The sequence below is a fragment of the Rhinolophus ferrumequinum genome, chromosome 26 (assembly GCF_004115265.2).
Source record: "Rhinolophus ferrumequinum isolate MPI-CBG mRhiFer1 chromosome 26, mRhiFer1_v1.p, whole genome shotgun sequence".
Classification (NCBI taxonomy): Eukaryota; Metazoa; Chordata; class Mammalia; order Chiroptera; family Rhinolophidae; genus Rhinolophus; species Rhinolophus ferrumequinum.
Window position 1 is genome coordinate 10,524,277 of NC_046309.1, and position 17,811 is coordinate 10,542,087.

General features: G+C 37.2%; 1 protein-coding gene across 2 annotated transcripts in view; it reads right to left on the reverse strand.

The window, feature by feature from the left end:
• The window catches only part of TRIM24 (tripartite motif containing 24), an 84,968-nt gene that overhangs the window by 37,883 nt on the left and 29,274 nt on the right, over nt 1–17,811 (reverse strand). For both annotated transcript variants that reach the window (XM_033098967.1, XM_033098966.1), the window contains exons 2-3: nt 7,478–7,596; nt 1,880–2,027 (exon numbers count right to left, since the gene is read on the reverse strand). In XM_033098967.1, coding sequence (XP_032954858.1) covers nt 1,880–2,027; nt 7,478–7,596 — 267 coding nt within the window. The remainder of the gene's footprint in view (nt 1–1,879; nt 2,028–7,477; nt 7,597–17,811) is intronic.

Here is a 17,811-nt window from a genome sequence, read left to right on the forward strand (position 1 = left end):
TTTTTTATGTATTAATATTGCAAACTGCAAGTATAAATAAACATTATAGGTTATGTGACCCCAGGAACGTTTTCTAAGCGTGGATGTTTTTGACAGGACCAAGTATCATTTGGCATAGACCAAACATGCTCATGGACATTTCTGACAGGACCAAATTTCAAGAATCTCTGGTGTGGGGGGCGGCTGGTTATGTCAGTTGGTTACAGCGCAGTGCTCTTAACAACAAGATTGTTGGTTTGATCCCCACATGGGCCACTGTGAGCTGCGCCATCCACAACTAGATGGAAACAACTACTTGATTTGGAGTCAGGTCCTGGAAAAACACACTTAAAAAAAACAAAAAGTTTTTTTTAAAAAAGAAAGAAAGAAAAAAAAGAATCGTTGGTGTGGATCAAATTTTCCAGTGGATGTTTTTGGACAGGACCAAATGTCTTGCAAGGATTCCAGCAATGCAAGGATGGTTCAATATTAGTAATCGGAATATGCTCATAACTCCCTGCACCCTTCTCCTTAATGTTCATGTCAACTGGGCATCGTGGTTGATAGGGTGACCATATAGCCTTAGTTGGCTTGGGACATCCTAGTTTGTACTTGCTGTATAGGAATCATTATTTACAGAGCTTTTGATTTAGATAATTAGGAGATCATATCACCCATTTATAGACTTCCTTTATTTATCGAAGAATTTAGATCCTGACTCACATTCTTCTAGTACTAAGTCTCATCATCATCTGTCCTCCAAACTAAATCCCCAAATCTGAGTTTGGTATGCCTTTCATATGCTCCCATAGAACTTATGAGGCTAAACTATATTTGCTAATTTGTTCATAGTCTTCACAATACTAATTAACTTCTAAGGGTAGGAAGTGTCTGTCACTAGGTACCTTTTCATCTCTAGTACCTAGCAAAGTTCCTGCAAAGTAGAACAGGCATACAAACACTGGTTGACTCAATGAATAAAAAGCAGTAAAACAATTTTTAAACAAAAATATATTAAGGAGGCATAAAAATGAATGAAATTTTGATAAATGCTACAACATGGATGAACCCTGACAATATTGTGATAAATGAAATAAGCCAGATATCAAAGGACAACTACTATATGATTCCACTTGAATGAAGTATCTAGAATAAGCAAATTCACAGACAGAAAAGTAGATTACAGATTAGCAGGAGCTGGCGTTAGAGGGGAAGGGGCAGTTATTACTTAATAGGTACACAGTTTCCTTTTGGGGTGATAGAAACGTTTTGTAAATAGACAGTGGTAATGGCTGCATAACACTGTGAATGCAAGTAATGTCACTGAATTGTACACTTAAAAATGGTTAAAAATGGCAAATCTTAAGTTACATACACTTTACTATAACAGAAAAAGTATTAGTGAACTTTACATTATCAGCAACAAAATAAGAACCCTGAAACCATAACTACATAAAAAGCAAAGCTTATCTGGTTATCTATGTATTAAATATCACAAAACAGGTTTACTACAAGAATATCGGAGGAAAAGAGTTGCAAAACTTTTTTTAAGCCCATCCCTTGTCATCTTAGAACTATAAGAAGAGATATGAGAGAAAATAAGTTTAAAAAGCAACTTTTATGTTTTCATTTGCTGTACATTCACACCAAATTAAAGCATTTATAGGAAAAGCAGGTTGGGAGTATGACTATAAGGCAGAAAGATTCTATTAATACATCTATTCATACTTACAAATATTTATTAACTCAAATTTCAACTACAATGTAGACCTCCTTATTTTAAAAAAACCAAGAGTATACTTAATACTTACAAGAGCACCAAAACATGTCAGTGTACGAAGGAAGAAAAGATGGTGGGAGGGATGGAGGAAAAAAGAGAGTAAAAGAACTAATTCATCACCTGGAGATACTTCCTCTTTCTGTCTCACAGTGTGGTCTTTTGTGAACTTCACCCTTTGATGAGCTCGGATGCACGTCTTGCAGAGCCATTCAACACACTCTACACAAAACCCATTAGCTTCTGCATTGTCTTCACAGCTTGTACACACCTAATAAAAAAACAAACACATTACATCAGTTTTTGATCAAAACTGAAAGGTGGTCATATCATAGTCATACATAAATGATACGCCAACCCTACTGGACTTTGTCAGTTATCTTCTTAGCACTGTTTGTAAATTGAAACTGACATTATGTTTTAAATCATAAACATATGAAATGGAAATATAAGGACATTGTCCTTAGTTCAACGGAGCCAAAATTACAGGCGTGATGTAAATGTTGAGGACACAACAAACAGGAAAAGCGAACAGTCCCACCCCTTTGATACCTCGTCCCATAGATGGAGCATGGGTTCAAATTCAAGTTCCCCCACTTACTAGCTAAGTAGTCTTGGGCAGGTTACTTAAAACGCTTATCTTTAAAATGAGGGCAACAACATGTATTTCACTGAGTAGTTGTGAAGATTACATGTGAGGCAGACAGACATTGTTGGAATAATCACACTAATACAAAACTACAAACTGAGAAGTGCATAAAGGAAAAGTATGAGAAGCTGTTAAGAACATTTGCTGGAGGAAACTGATCCCATGTTAGTGGGGTCAGAGGGTTGGGGAAAGTGAGAGATTACCCAGGCAAGGCTTTCTCTAAGGAGATCATATTAGCACTAAGATATGAAACTTGAGTCACCAATTACTGATGAAAAGCCTTTTAGGCAGAGAGAACAGCGTGTACAAAAGCGTCCGACAAGAAGAGCAGGACAGGATCAAAGAACCGACAGAAAGCCAGTACGACTGCAGTGGAGACCAAGGGCAAAGACTGGCAAGAGGCTGGTGCGAGGCAGGCAGGAGCCAGAGCATTCAGAGCACAGGACGCTTTGGTCTCTGTCTAAAGAAGTCTCCTAAAAGATTTTAATAAGTGATTTGTATTTTTAAAATCACTGTTACTACAACATAGAGAACAGATTAGAAAAGGGGCAAGTGTTTCTGCATAGAGTCAAGGAGGCGGCTTTTTCAGTGGTTTGGGGAGACTGGGTAGAAGTAGACATGAATGAGGAAGACTGAGGAAGTGAAACTGACTGGTGTAGAGAATGCACTGGATACGGAGGGGAAGATAGCTGCTCTGTTTCTAGCTTGTATAACTGTGTAGATAGTGTTCTCTGAGGACGGATGCTCATGTTACGCAACATATAAGCAGCTCTATATCATTTGTGGTTGGTGAAAAAAATTTCCCTCAGTCAGTGGTTTACATTAGCCAAATTCCAAATACCTGGATAACATTTCCATAAACCAAAACCTGCCTCTGCCCAGCTCTTATCTTCAACCTCTCTAACATCATCTCCTGCCTCCTAGAAATCATTTGGATTCCCTGACTGCTCCAGATCCTCTTACTTCCCTGAATGACCCTCTGGATCTCACCACTATTCTTTTCCCTTTGATTCTGTGGATTTTTCTTAGGCCTGGTGATTGGTCTCATCCACTCCCTTACCTCCAACTGTCGCCTCTATACAGATGTCCCCTAAAATAGAATCTCCACACTATGCTTCCAAAAGGGATGAGGGATCTCTCTATATACTGCTAGGGAGGGATCTCCAGTACTATATAAAGTAAAATTTAAAAAGCAAAGTGGAAAAGTATATCATGCTACTGCATATATTTTTTAAATTACTTAAAATTATATATTAAATAATATTAAAAATGAAAGGCTAAACCATTAAAGAAATTAAATGGTTACCCATAAGGTAGAGAAGAAATAAGGTAGATGGGTAGATGAGATGAGGACAGAGGTCTGAGTTCTCTGAATACACTGTGTCATAAATTCTTCTTTACAACTATACAAATGGTTTATATGTATTTATATAATACAAATTTAAATTTAAAACCTTAAATCCCTAAACTTCAAAAGCATAATGAAACAAATGAACCTACCTATCAAGTGGGTGGCTTAACCATACAGAGAATTATTTGTTTCAAGTAACTTTAAAACATGATGATTTGATTGAATATCTCCGGTGTATACACATAGTCCTGTAGTCTTTCTTGCTTCCTGTTTTGACAGAAATAACTCTATAATTTCTACTTTTAGCACCAGCTCTATTCTACATCCTTATTCTGCAAGTCGTCTTTATGCTTTACGAGCTGGTTTCACATTAGATTTCTTCTACAGGTGGTGCTGCAGAGAGTATACAATGCTGGAGTAAAAAGGGACTAACTTGATCATCTTAGTTGGCTTCTTATTTGCTAGCGATTTCTGTGACCATCATATCAACCAATGCTGCTTCACCCCTGCCGCAGCAGTTCCTTCCCACAGCAACAGTTAGCTCTAGATTGCAGTTTTCCCAATACTTGTAAAACCAGCTTTAGAAATACCAACACCACAGGCCTACTCCTGCTCCTTCCAGATCTGGGATCCCAAGGCCAAAGGCTCAGAGATCAGCACAAGACAAGCAGCACCTTCTCTTCAGGTGTTTGAACTGACATTCTATAAGCCTTTTCCTCTACCTTCTAATAATTCCAAACTTTTGCCTTTGTTCCCAAAGCAATCTTGAGAAAGAATAAAGAAGTACCATGCTACCTAATTTCAAACTACATTACAAGGCTACAGTAATCAAAACAGCATGGTGCTGGTCTAAAAACAGACACACAGATCAATGGAAAGGAATAGACAGCCCAGAAATAAATGCACACCTATATGGTCAATTAATCTATGATGAAGGAGGCAAGACTATGCAATGGGATAAGACAGTCTGTTCGATAAATGATGTTGGGAAAACTGGACCAATACATGCAAAAGAATAAAACTGGACCATTTTCTTATACCATATACAAGAATGAACTCAAAATGGATTAAAGACCCCAAACCATGAAACTTCTAGAAGAAAATACAGGCAGTAAACTCTTTGACATTGCTCTTAATAATATTTTGTGGTGTAGGTCTGTTCAGACAAGAGAAACAAAAGGAAAAAATAAACAACTGGGACTATATCAAACTAAAACATTTCTGTACAGAGAAGGAAATCACCAACGAAACAAAAAGACAACCTACTGAATGGAAGATAGTCACTCACAGACACGGACACCAAGTTTAGTGGTTACCAGAGGGCAATGGGGGAGGGAGGCGGGTAGAAGAGGGTAAAGGGGGTCAAATATATGGTGATGGTAGGAGAACTGATTCTTGGTAGTGATCACACAATGTGTTATATACAGAGGGTGCCAAAAAATGTATACACATTTTAAGAAAGGGAAAAACGACATTAAAATTATAATAATATATACTGATAACAAAAGATGAATAACAAGTCATGTGTATACATATTTTTGGCACCCCCGGTAGATGATGAATTGTAGAATTGTACACTTGAAACGTATGTAATTTTATTAACCATGGTCACCCCAAAAAATTTTTTTAAAAAAGACAGTCACCAATGATACATCTGGTAAGGGGTTAGTATCCAAAATACATAAGGAACTAATACAAGAACAACAACAACAACAAAACCCCCCAAACGATCTGATTTTAAAAATGGGCAGAGGACCTCAACAGACATTTCTCCAAAGAGGACATACAGACGGCCGACAGACATGTGAAAAGATGCTCAACATCACTAATCAGCAGGGAAGTGTAAATTGAAACCACAATGATAGAAACAAACTCGTAGATATAGAGAACAAATTTATGGTTGCCAGATGGGAGATGGGAGAGAGATGGGTGAAAAAGGTGAAGGGATTAAGAATTACAAATTGCCATTTTTAAAAATCATCATGGGGATGTAAAGTACAGCAAAAGAAATACAGTCAATAGTATTTGAATATGTTATGGTGTCAGATGGGTGCTGGACTTATTGGGGTGATCGCCCAATTATATAAATGTCTAATCACTATGTTGCACACCGAAAACTAATATGCATAACAACTGTAACTGAAAAGACTTTTCTGCTGAAAGGGACTGCTGAAATGGCGGCGCCACCCCCCTGCCAGTGAGGCCTCTCTCATCTTCCACACTCAGTCCGGTAGATCAAGTTCTGTGTGGACTGTAACTTACACCCCCTGTCCTTTCCTCATTCTCATCATGCTCGTTCAGCTCTCACTACCTCTCGCCTAAATGAACATACACTTACTGAAAACTGACTATAAAGACGCATAAAGCAGCGTCCTAAATTTGTCCTTTAGATTTGAATACCTTTAATTCTCATCTCTTATCATAATTTTATGTCATAGCGTTACTCCACCCTGTTACTTACGCTGCTTTGCTTCTGAATTTTCTGGATTGAGCATTGCCATGTACTACTAGGGTTCACCTGATGAAGTACAGTTGGTGTGTAACATGACTAAGAAAATATGTCCAATATAAATATTATCACATATGAAGCAAAGTGACATGGCACTCTAGACGACAGAAACAAAATCACTAGTATTGAGAATGGAACTTTCAGAGGAGTTAAGTATTTGACACTGCAGTTAACTCACATAAATAATGTTGTTTCCATTCCTTAGTGCTGGTTTCACAACAATTAGAAAGTTTATTCCCTGCACCAAACCCTGTTTTGGCTTTTGGTGAAAGTTCACATTAGGAAGAGCTGTGGATACTTTTGAAACAAAGACGTATTTTAGTTAGCAGTGGCTATGTTCGTTTAAAGTGAACCCTATATTCCTATAGTTCCAAGAAAGAAAAAAAGCTGAAAATGAAAAGCACAGACACTGAGCTGTGTGATAACTGAAAAGTCCTAAATATTACCCTTACTTTTTAGAGTTTTACATTTTCGACTAATAATCGTTTTTCCATAATCAGATTCAGTTCCTTCACAGATCTTCTATTCCAAATTAAAGGAACTGCCTAGAGAAATCAATGAATCATGATCCAAAAGCAGACTTATACACTACTTAGCACATACTGTAGAATTAATCATAGCTCACCTCCATTGGAGTCTCGAGTTTATCCACTAGGGACTTTTTAAGGAGCCAACAGAAACCTTCTACATGTGGGTTATGAAATAGGGACCCAAGAAAAGCTCCACTAGATCTCCAAATGCAACACTTTGAACAATACTATCAAGTGGGCTTTCAAATAAATACCATGTAGAAAAGAGGACTTTTTTAAAGTACAGAAACCGTACTGATCAAAGACATGGACGTTTTCATACGTACCATTACAGAGTTTATCATTAAAAAAGGAAAAAGTGAAAAAAGGAGGGCTTGAAATAAAAAAATCTAATTGTCACAACAGAGTAAAATTACAAAGAAATAAAATAATGTCTAATATAGAATAATGGTTTTCTGTAAGAGGATAGGGAAGGTGGGAGTACAATCAGGGCTTCTATATGGCACTATTTTATTCCTGAAGATGAATTATTCGTTCTTTATATACCTACATACCTTTAAAATATTACATAATTCCATAGATAAAATACCCTAATGTTTGATACCTTTTATTTTCGAGTCCTCCCACATTTTAGGCTGCCTCATTAAGAGGAGGCAAAAGATGCAAGACTTAATACACTTACCTGATTAGACTTTTCTACTGTACTGCTGGGAACCTCAGTAGTATCTTTCACAAAAAAATTATCTATGATGTGTCTCTCTGCACATTCCTGGCTGCAAACTGGACATCGAATGACTCCAACTGGAAAAGACAAAAATTGCATTCTATAATAAGTTCTTTTTAAAATTGAGGTATAATTGACATAACATTATGTTACTTTAAGGTGTACAATCTGACTTGATATCTCTACATATTGCAAAATAATCACAATAAGTTCAGTTAATATCCATCACCATACACAGTGACAAAAATCTTTTTCTTATGGTGAGAACTTCCAAGATCCACTCTCCTAGCTACTTTCAAATATGCAACACAGTTATTATTAACCATAGTCACTATGCTGTATGTTACATTTCCATGACCTATTCATTTTATAACTGGAAATTTGTACCTTTCAACACTCTTCATCTATTTCATTCATCCCAACCCCCTCCTCAAGCAAACACCAATCAGTTCTCTCCATCCATAAGCTCGCCTTTTAAGTTTTAATACAAATAGACTGAGCACTAAACCAAAATCTCTCATCTAAACTGTGACTAGGTTTTTACAGTGTTCACTCTCTTCAAATTCATACCTGCTGTTAGTTAACACAAAGCAATTCAGTTTATGTACATATATGGATTATATATGTGCGTATGTGTATACATACGCTACACCTAGTACATTAAATGAATAAATCCTCATAATTTTAAACGAGTTGCCCCTCCAAATAAATATCCCCGTGGGCTACTCTTTTTATTGTTTTGAAACTTCTCTACCAGAGGTTTTCAAATAGGGATGTCCAGAACCACACGGGAGCTTCTTAAAAGAACAGCGAGTTCTGGGTCTCTCTGGGCCTATAGAATCAGGATTTCTCAAAGTGGAAAACAGACATACTTGATTTGTTTAAAATCTCCATGGGAGATTAAGAAACACTATTTGCTTCCCTTTAACAAGTGCAAATAATGTTCTTTAGGGGAAAAAAGAAGAATCATCTTTCACAGTACTTAGTAAAACAATAAATAATTATGAGTTAAAAAGCTAAATTTTTAATTACATTTTTAAAAATCTAATATAAACTTCTGGCTGTAATTTTTTCCAAAGAGATTGCAATAAGGTTCTCAGATATATTATTGTAAAATGCAATGCATAAAAACGAATACAATCTAATCTAAAGGTCAATTTTATTTGTATATACAAGCTATAAACAAGTATTTTTAATTTAAAAAAATCCATTTAATAGAAACAAAAATACATTAATATTTTAAGAATACATTTTTTAAAATGTATAAGGCCATGTGGAAAAAATTGTCAAGCTATCTTTAGAAACCTTAAAAAAAATTACCGGGCCAGCCCCACTGGCTCAGGTGGTTGGAGCGCCATACTCCTAATGCTGAGGTCACAAGTTCGATTCCCCCATGGGCCGGTATGCAGCGCCCTCTACAGTTAAGATTGTGAACAACAGCTCTCCCTGGAGCTGCGCTGCCTTGAGCTGCCCCAGGGCCGAGCTGCTGTTGAGGATTGGCTGACAGAGACCAACCGCCCGGGGGGAGCAAGCCAGGGAGCTCAACTAGACTGAGAAACAATGGTTTGAACTGGAGTGTGTGTGTGTGTGTGGGGGGGGGGGGAGGCGGAAGAAGGGGTAAAAAAAAAAGAAAAAATTAATAAATAAATACTAAAAAAAGCAAAAACCAAAACCTCAGTAATGAAAAAACCATGTTCATGACAGTGAAGATGGCAAGTTTCCCCCAACAAATCTATAGATTCAATGTAGTTTTAATTTCAATAGAATTTTGACAAGCTGGAGGACATGCCTACCAAATAACAAGACTTACTGTAAGACTACAGTAATTAAGATGGTATGACATTTATGTAAGGATAAACAAAAGTGCAACAGAAGACACATACCAAAAACAGGCTCACATATACTCGTATGTACATTTTATATATGACAAATGTACTAGAAATCAGTAGGAAAACAGATGAATTTTTCATGGTACTATAGTTCTCTATAGCGGGAGGGGAATAAAGATCCCTACTTTATTCAATTCAAAAAATAATTCTTTTGGATAGATTAAGAACTTTACAACTTTCACAAAGAAATACAGGAGAATATCTGTGTAACCTTACAGCAGGTATGAACTTCTTAAGCAAGAAAACAAAAAAGAGCACAAGGGAAAGATTAATGAATTCAACTTCACTGTAGTTAAAAACTACAGCTAGTCAAAAGATTACTATGAAGAAAAGTGAGAAGCTAAGCCTCAAACTGAAAGATCTATCCAACACATGATGCTGACTAAGGATTAGTAATTAAAATCTGTCAGGATGTGACAATGCATTTCACAGAAGAAAAAGACTGCGTAAACACATTCCCTATTCCTCCAAATAAATACAGCTAGAAACTCTATAGACATTCTATATAAATCAATCACAAGAAGACTGTAAAAGTTGGAGAGAGGGCAGCAGACTGGCTAGAGATTTTATATATTCCAAAGTGGATGTTCATGAAGCCACCATCCCAGAAACACTAACAGGTGTAAAACAAACAAAAAGCCTTCTTCTCTATCCAAAGAAGTAGGAAAAGGGCAGCCTAGCAAGATAGAACACTTTTAGGCAAACACCGCAGAAAAAACGATGTTCCCTCTCCCACCAGCAAAGGCCCAGTGGGAAGCCTAGAATTCCACCTTGGCCAAGCACAGACCAGGTGCTGAACTAGCCCCTCCTGGGTGTGTCAAAGAAGCCTGGTGGGGGGAGCAGGGGCTTTGATCCCCACCAGGCCCCCTGCAGTGTCACTGGAGCTCACGTGGGGAGGTTAACACTAAACATGTTTAGGTACTACCTTGTTTCCCCGTAAATAAGACCTAGTCGGACAATCAGCTCTAATGCGTCTTTTGGAGCAAAAGTTAATGTAAGACCCGGTATTATATTATATTATACCTGGTCTTATAGTAAAATAAGACCGGGTCTTATATTAATTTTTGCTCCAAAAGACGCATTAGAGCTGATTTTCCAGCTAGGTCTTATTTTGGGGGAAATAGGGTAGATAGGTCGTAGGTAAAGGCTTTAATTAAATGTTTCGATTGCTTTGGCTGTCACATAGGTTATGGTCAAAGATTAAGTATGCTAGTCATGTCCCGGAGGCCTGCTTGTAAAGCAAGTTCTAGGAAAAATGCTTAAAGGTACACTTTCAGATAACAGAAAAATGTAGCTAGTTAAGCATACAGCAATGACAGCTTAAACAGTAACAAAGGCCACAAGTCGTTTAGTTTCTGCCTTTTGCTTTAAAGATTACATCACTGATGCGCAATCATGAGATGTTTTGCAAAATCCCAGTTAGATCACCTGACTACAGTTAGGAAGGCTCCAGAAAAGATGACGTCAGGAACTATGTTAACCAGACGTGAAAACTGCGGAAGTTAGCACAAGAACTAACCAGTTTCGCGCGCGACCCCCTAACCCTCAATCTTTGCCATCAAAAAACTTTGATTAAAAGCCATCTGGGAATTTGGGTGCTAAGCGATGGAGAGCTTCACATTCTCTCCCCGCTTGGCGCCCTGCAAATAAACGGTTCCAATTTCTTCGCTGTAAACCTCGACGTTAAGCGTTCGCGTTCGGCTCTGCGGCACTTGGGGGCGGGGCAGATCCTCTGCGGTTACGTGACAGGAGCCTGAACTTGCGCCTCCAGCGCAGTAACGAGATACCCCTCTACCTCTATGCCGTGTTGGCATCGGAAGAAGCCTATTAGACAGTAAAGACGTTTATTATCACTGCCTACAGTAACCTCCCTGCCTCTGTCTCCAATCCTTAGATGTGTCGATGAAGAACACAGGGAGAGCAGTAAATAGGCATCCATGCCCCTACCAGCCAGGGGAGGTATCAAGAGAGGCCTGGTGGGAGCCTGAACTTCCATGCCATCCATCAGTAAGGAGGAGGCTCTCTCCCTCCAGGTATCAAGGGAGGCAGCAAATAATAAATGTAAGCAGAAATCATGGAAATAAAAACTGAAAAGTGCATGAAACAGAAAGCTGGTTATTTGAAAAGATCAATAAAATGAACAAGCCTCCATTCCATCAAGACTGAAAGAGACAAAGGAGAAGACACAACTTACCAAACACAAGGAATGAAAAAGGGAGCATCACTATTGACCATGGAAACACAAAAAGGATAAAGGGCAATACTAAGAACACGACTCAGATAAATGTTAAGTGAAATGAACCAATTCCTCAAAAAGCACAAACTACCATGATTTACCTAATATGATATAAATTGAAAAGCCCTACAGGTATATGGGAATTGGCTCTAAACAAAATGAAATACTTAAGTGTAAACCTAACAAAACATGTACAGGACTTATATGCTGAAAACTACAAAATGCTGGTGAAAGAAATCAAAGAAGACCTAAACAAATGGAGAGACAGAGCGTTTGTGGATAGGGATAACCGAAGCAGTCAAGATGTCAAGTCTCCTTAGTGTGATCTACAGGTTTAACACGATTCCTAATATAATCCCAGCAACATTTTTTTGGTAAATTTAGACGTTATTTTAAGATTTATATAGAAAGGCAAATGCACAACAGCTAAATCAATATTGAAAAGAAGGATCACAAAATTGCTCTATCCAATTTTAAGTCTTATTATATAGCTATCGTAATCAGGAATGTGTGTTGTTGACCAAGAGGTAGATACATAGTATGAGTAGATGAATGAAACAGAACAGGCCCGAAATAAACCCACACAAGTTGGGCCAACCTGATTTTTAAGAGGTGCAAAAACATATTTATGCTGACAAGTACAAAGTGCTGATGAGAGATAGACTGCGTTCATGGACTGGAAGATTCATTGTAGTAAAGATGTCAATTCTCCCCAAATAGATTAACAGGCTAATGTATTCCTATCAAAATCGTAAACAGGATTTTATGTAGATATAGACAAGATTATTCCAAGATTTATGGAAAAGGAAAGGAACTAGATAGAAGAGTAAAGCAATTTTGAAAAAGAAAAACAGTTTTTCTATTTCAATTTCAAGAATCACTCTCCAATTTTAGGACTTATATAGATATAGTAATTGAGACAGACTGGTATTGGCAGGATAGACAAAAGACACATAGAGAAAAGGAACAGAACGGAGCACCCAGAAATACATCCACACAAGTAAGCCTAACTGATTTCTGACAAAGATGTGAAAACAGTTCAGTAGAAGGAAAGTCATTTTCAACAAATTGTGCTGGAGAAACTCATGATGATATAGTCATAGGCAAAAAACCTAAATTTCACATTTTACATAAAAATTAACTCAAAGTGGATTAGACTTAAATATAAAACATAAAATTATAAAACCCTTAGAAGAAAACAGAAGAAAATCTTAAGGACCTAGGACTTGTTAAAGAGTCCTTAGACATATCAAAAACACAATCTGTATTAGAAAAATATAAATTTTATTTCATTAAAATTAAAAAGCTGTGCTTTGCAAATGACCTGTGGAAAAGATGTATAATGTAAGACCCGATGTTATATTATATTATACCCGGTATTATAGTAAAATAAGGCTGAGTCTTATATTAATTTTTGCTCCAAAGGGCGCATTAGAGCTGATTGTCTGGCTAGGTCTTATTTTTGGGGAAACATGGTATATAAAGAACTCTAAAAACTCAATAAAAAACAAAAACCCAATTAGAAAATGGGCAAAAGACATGAAGAGCCATTTCACTGATGATGATATATTCATGGCAAATAAGCACATAAGATGTTCCACATCACTAGCCATCGAGTAAATGCAAATTAAAATCATGGCAGGATATCAACACATAGCTATTAAAACAGCTAAAACAAAAAAGCAGTGGACAGTACCAAATGCTGGCAAAAATGTGGAGAAAGTGATCTCTCATATATTTCCAGCAGGAGTGTAAAATGGTAGAGCCACTCTAGAAAATAGATCGGCAGTTTCTTTAAAAAACTAAACATAATATTTATCATATGAATGAGTAATCTCACTCCTGGGCATCCCAGAGAAAAAACTTAGGTACACACAATAATCTGAACGTAAACATCTTAAGTGAGCATTATTCATAAGAAACAAAATCTAAAAGAAATCTAAAAATCTAAGAAACTAAAACTTAAAACCCAAATCTCCTTAAATAACTTAATGGTTCAATAAAACATGGTACATGCAATATCATGGACTACTAGTCAGCAATAGAAGGGAACCAAATATTAATATATGCAAAAATTGGATGGATCGTACGGGTATCATTCTGAATGAGAAAAAGCCCATTTCAAAAAGTCACTTATGAATAATTCCATTTATATAGCATTCTCAAAATGACAAGATTATGGAGCTGGAAAACAGACTAGTGCTTTGTCTGAAATTAGGAACGATGGGGGAGGGGAGAGAATATGGTAGGTATGACTGCCGGGGGTAACATGAGGCAGAGCTTTGGCAGTGATGGAATAGCTCTGTATCTTGATTGTGCTGATAGTTATTTGAACGTACACGTGACCGAGTGGCACAGAACTATACACGCTATTGTACTAAGGTTAATTTTCTGGTTTTAAACTACTGTACTGTAATCATTGAGAAAAACTGGGTATACAGGGCCTCTCTGCATCTTATAGATCCCATGAATCTATAATTTTAAAATAAAAAGTTAAAAAAAACACACAAATAAACTAACATTTATGTAGCGCTCTCGTTATATGTGCTGCTTTATCCTTATATAGTTGAAGAAACGGAAATGAGAAAATCTGGTTAACTTGACCAAGGCCACCAATAGTGAAGCTGTAATTTGAACCCAGGGCTAACTCTGAGAGCGGGCTCTGTACTACTACACTTTACGAAAATGTCTTAGAAAATCATGGCTTAATAGATAACAACATTTTGACAGACAGGATATTAGTCCGTGAGTTAAGAATCTCATTTGTGTATGGTAGTGAATTTTACCTAAATGAATTTAAACCCAAATAAATGCTAACTCAACAATACCTTTTTACCCACAAAGTTAGTGGGGAAATGTCATTTCTATTAGACACGTCTGAGCACATTTATAGTTCCTCTGTACAAATTAGTAAAGATCAGCATCTAGTTCCAGAAACTGGAGTGATTAAAACCCAATTCACTAAACAAGAATAATTCCCTGAGAATGGGAAGATTTTCACTTTAATCATTCATTGTGTGCTTGATGGCCATCGTTGCCTCTTTTTGGTATTTATTTAATGAGGTTGAAATTTTTAGTAGTGCATAACTCTCTTTAAATCTGTTTTCAAATGCTACCTTTCGTAACTCCTGCATTCCCACCCACCTCCCTGCACAACCTTTATCCTTCTTTAATTCTTTTCCTCCTGGAACTTTTCATCCTCCTATTTCATTTATTTATGTTTACTATTTATTGTCTGCATATCCCAAGTAAAATATAAACTCCGCGAGGGCAGAGATTTTTGTTTACTTCATCAATATTCCAAAGCCCCTAAAAATGTACCTGGCACATCACAGTGCCAATAAGTATTTGGTGAAAGAATGAATGAACTCCCTTAGGAATGCACATCCCGTGATCCACAATTCCACCATGGGGAAACTTACACCTCCGCATCAGGGGACATATTCCAGAATGTTCACAGCAGCACTGTGCATAAAAGCCCACAACTGGAGACAACCTAAGTGCCCATCAACAGTAGCAACACAATAATGTGGCTGGTATATTCAAATACTACTACACAGCAAGGAAATCAATGCACTTAAACTACAGATACATGACCGAGTCCCCCAAAGTATAACATTGAGTGAAGTCAGTAAGTCCCAGGAGAATACATTCTAGTCTATTAAAGTTCAAAAATAGTCAAATTCAAATAAAATATTATATAGGAAAGCCTACAGAGCTGATAAACTATTTTAAAAGAGCAAGGGACTAATTAACACCAAATTCTGGACAGTGGCTCCACAAAGGAAGGAGGAAAGAAGCGGCAGCTCCCCTCCGAATACTAACTTCAACCCGTCTCTCTTTCCTGCACCAAACCACTTCCAAGGCCTCAGAGCACATGGAGATGACTAGGTGTAAATGAAAGCTCAGTCCCAAAGACCTGCTGGCTTTTGTCAGAGCTCTGTTCTAGGGTTAGAGGGGAGCCTGAGGACAAGTAACTCTCACAGCAACCCAGCTCTGATGCACTAAGTATTATCCCCCATTTCACAGATCAGGAAACTGAGCACCATGGTCTGCCCAGGAACATAGAACTACTAAGTGGCAAATCTATTTTTTGAATCCTACATAATGACACATCTTGTGTACATGGATTTAAAAAGATACGGCACGGTCTTTAAAGCCATATAGACCTCAATTATTCCTCTTTATTAATTGCTCTATAACCTCTAGTCTTTCTGATCCTCTATTTCATCTTCTGTAAAACAACTGTACATGATAATCATGATGATAATGGCTGTCATGTTGTAAGGGTGACAGTGTATTTTTCAAGAGCTGACAATCTAGTTTATTTTTTCCTTTTCCTCTCTCTTTTCCTTGTTTCCTTCCCCTCCTGCCTGAGTCAATTACTCTGTTTTTGTGAAGTTACATGCACACCTCGGTAATCTGGTTAATCACCAGAACACTGACTCGAAAGAAACTGTTTCAGCCCTTACATATCTGGGCACCAGCAACCAGGCTGCAAGATGACGAACGAACCACCCCTACGATCGTGTGGGGATAACTGAAATTCAGAATGAACCACACTCCAGGAGGCTTTTTTCCAGACATCAACATCAAGGAATCACCTAACTTCCCCTTTCCTTTGTTCTGTCTTTTCTTATGTACCTATAAAACCTTCTGGTGGTTCTAGGAACAGGGAAGGTAGTCTTTGAGACAATACTCCGCCATCTTCCCGGAAAGCTGTCATTTTGAATAACCTACTTTTCTTTCCACCAGCCCTTGTCTCTCCATCATTGGCTCATGAGCGGCAAGCAGCGAACGTGAGCTTGGTAACAATATTCAGAACTTACTGTATTCCAGTTACTGTGCTAAATATTTCATGCTTATTAGAACAAATTTGATGCAAGATGGTTATAAGGATTCTATGAATAAATGTATAAAAAGAGCCTAAAGATGCCAGGCTAGTTGGTAAACCTGTGCTTTAAACCCTGTGCCCTCAATTAAAATCAGGTAACAGATGACTCCTGAAAGAACCGGCAAGACCTAACCTACCTTATTACCTTAAAGTATGATTTATTAAGGCTACAAATGAATTCGGAGTCATAGATGTATCTCTACCTAACAAGGAACAATGGGACTAAATGTTAGTGAATCTCAAATTTGTGTCTCTATCCAAACTTCATTCCCAAGCTGAAAATGTACCTTATTAATACAAGAAAAAACAGGCACTGCATATTATACACTAAATACCTGAATGCCTGAAACATAATTCAACTCTCTCATTTTTGAAAAGGGAAAATATGAAATCTGAAAGGCAAGCAGGGAGTCAACTCTAGTTAAGAAGAAACAGTAAAGCAAATGGACGAGTACATATGCTATAAATTTCTTCTCTTTGCTGATACCAAAAGGTAAGGATGAAGAATATGTTCTGTGAACCAGGTAGACGAGGAAATCACCTATTTATTAATCAAGTTGAAACAACTAACACTTTAGTATTATATTTTTCTGCATTTTAAAGGAAAAGAACTGTTAAAGTTACCTATTCATTACCCACCTAAATATAAGTGTCCACCTTTGCTAAATGAAATCATGAAACACATTTAGACAGTAAGCTCATAAAACATGACTGATATAGAAAATTAATGATAGATCACCAATCATACACTTAAAAAGCAACTAGACTTAAAATGAACTTACTAAGATCTGGTTTTATTTTTTTTCTACAAATTAAATGTTTACAGATTTGCGGTTTTGAAATGTGAATATGATTTGCTATCTCCTTTTTGTGACATTTTACTTTCTAAACCTAAGCATAATGCAGGGCTTATGCTTTGATATTAAGTACCAGGAATGGTTTGTAACTCGACTGCCCACCTCCACAAAAGAAATGTATGTGGATTTAAAACCTCTTATGACACACTGTGGATCACAGACCCAGTGAGTTAAATGATTGGACCATGAGATGGATCGCTACCAGTCAGGCAACTATATTTCAACATCCACGGGGGAAAAAGGAAAGGATCTACCTAACACAAAAGAGTGCTCTGTCCATGGTCCTGTCAATACCATTGATGGTTTGCTACTTAAACATACTTATATGTGTATATAACAAAAACCCAATTAAAAGCTAGCTGCAAGAAACCCAATTCAAATACACACATAGGTTAAAAAACAAAAGGATGGAAGTA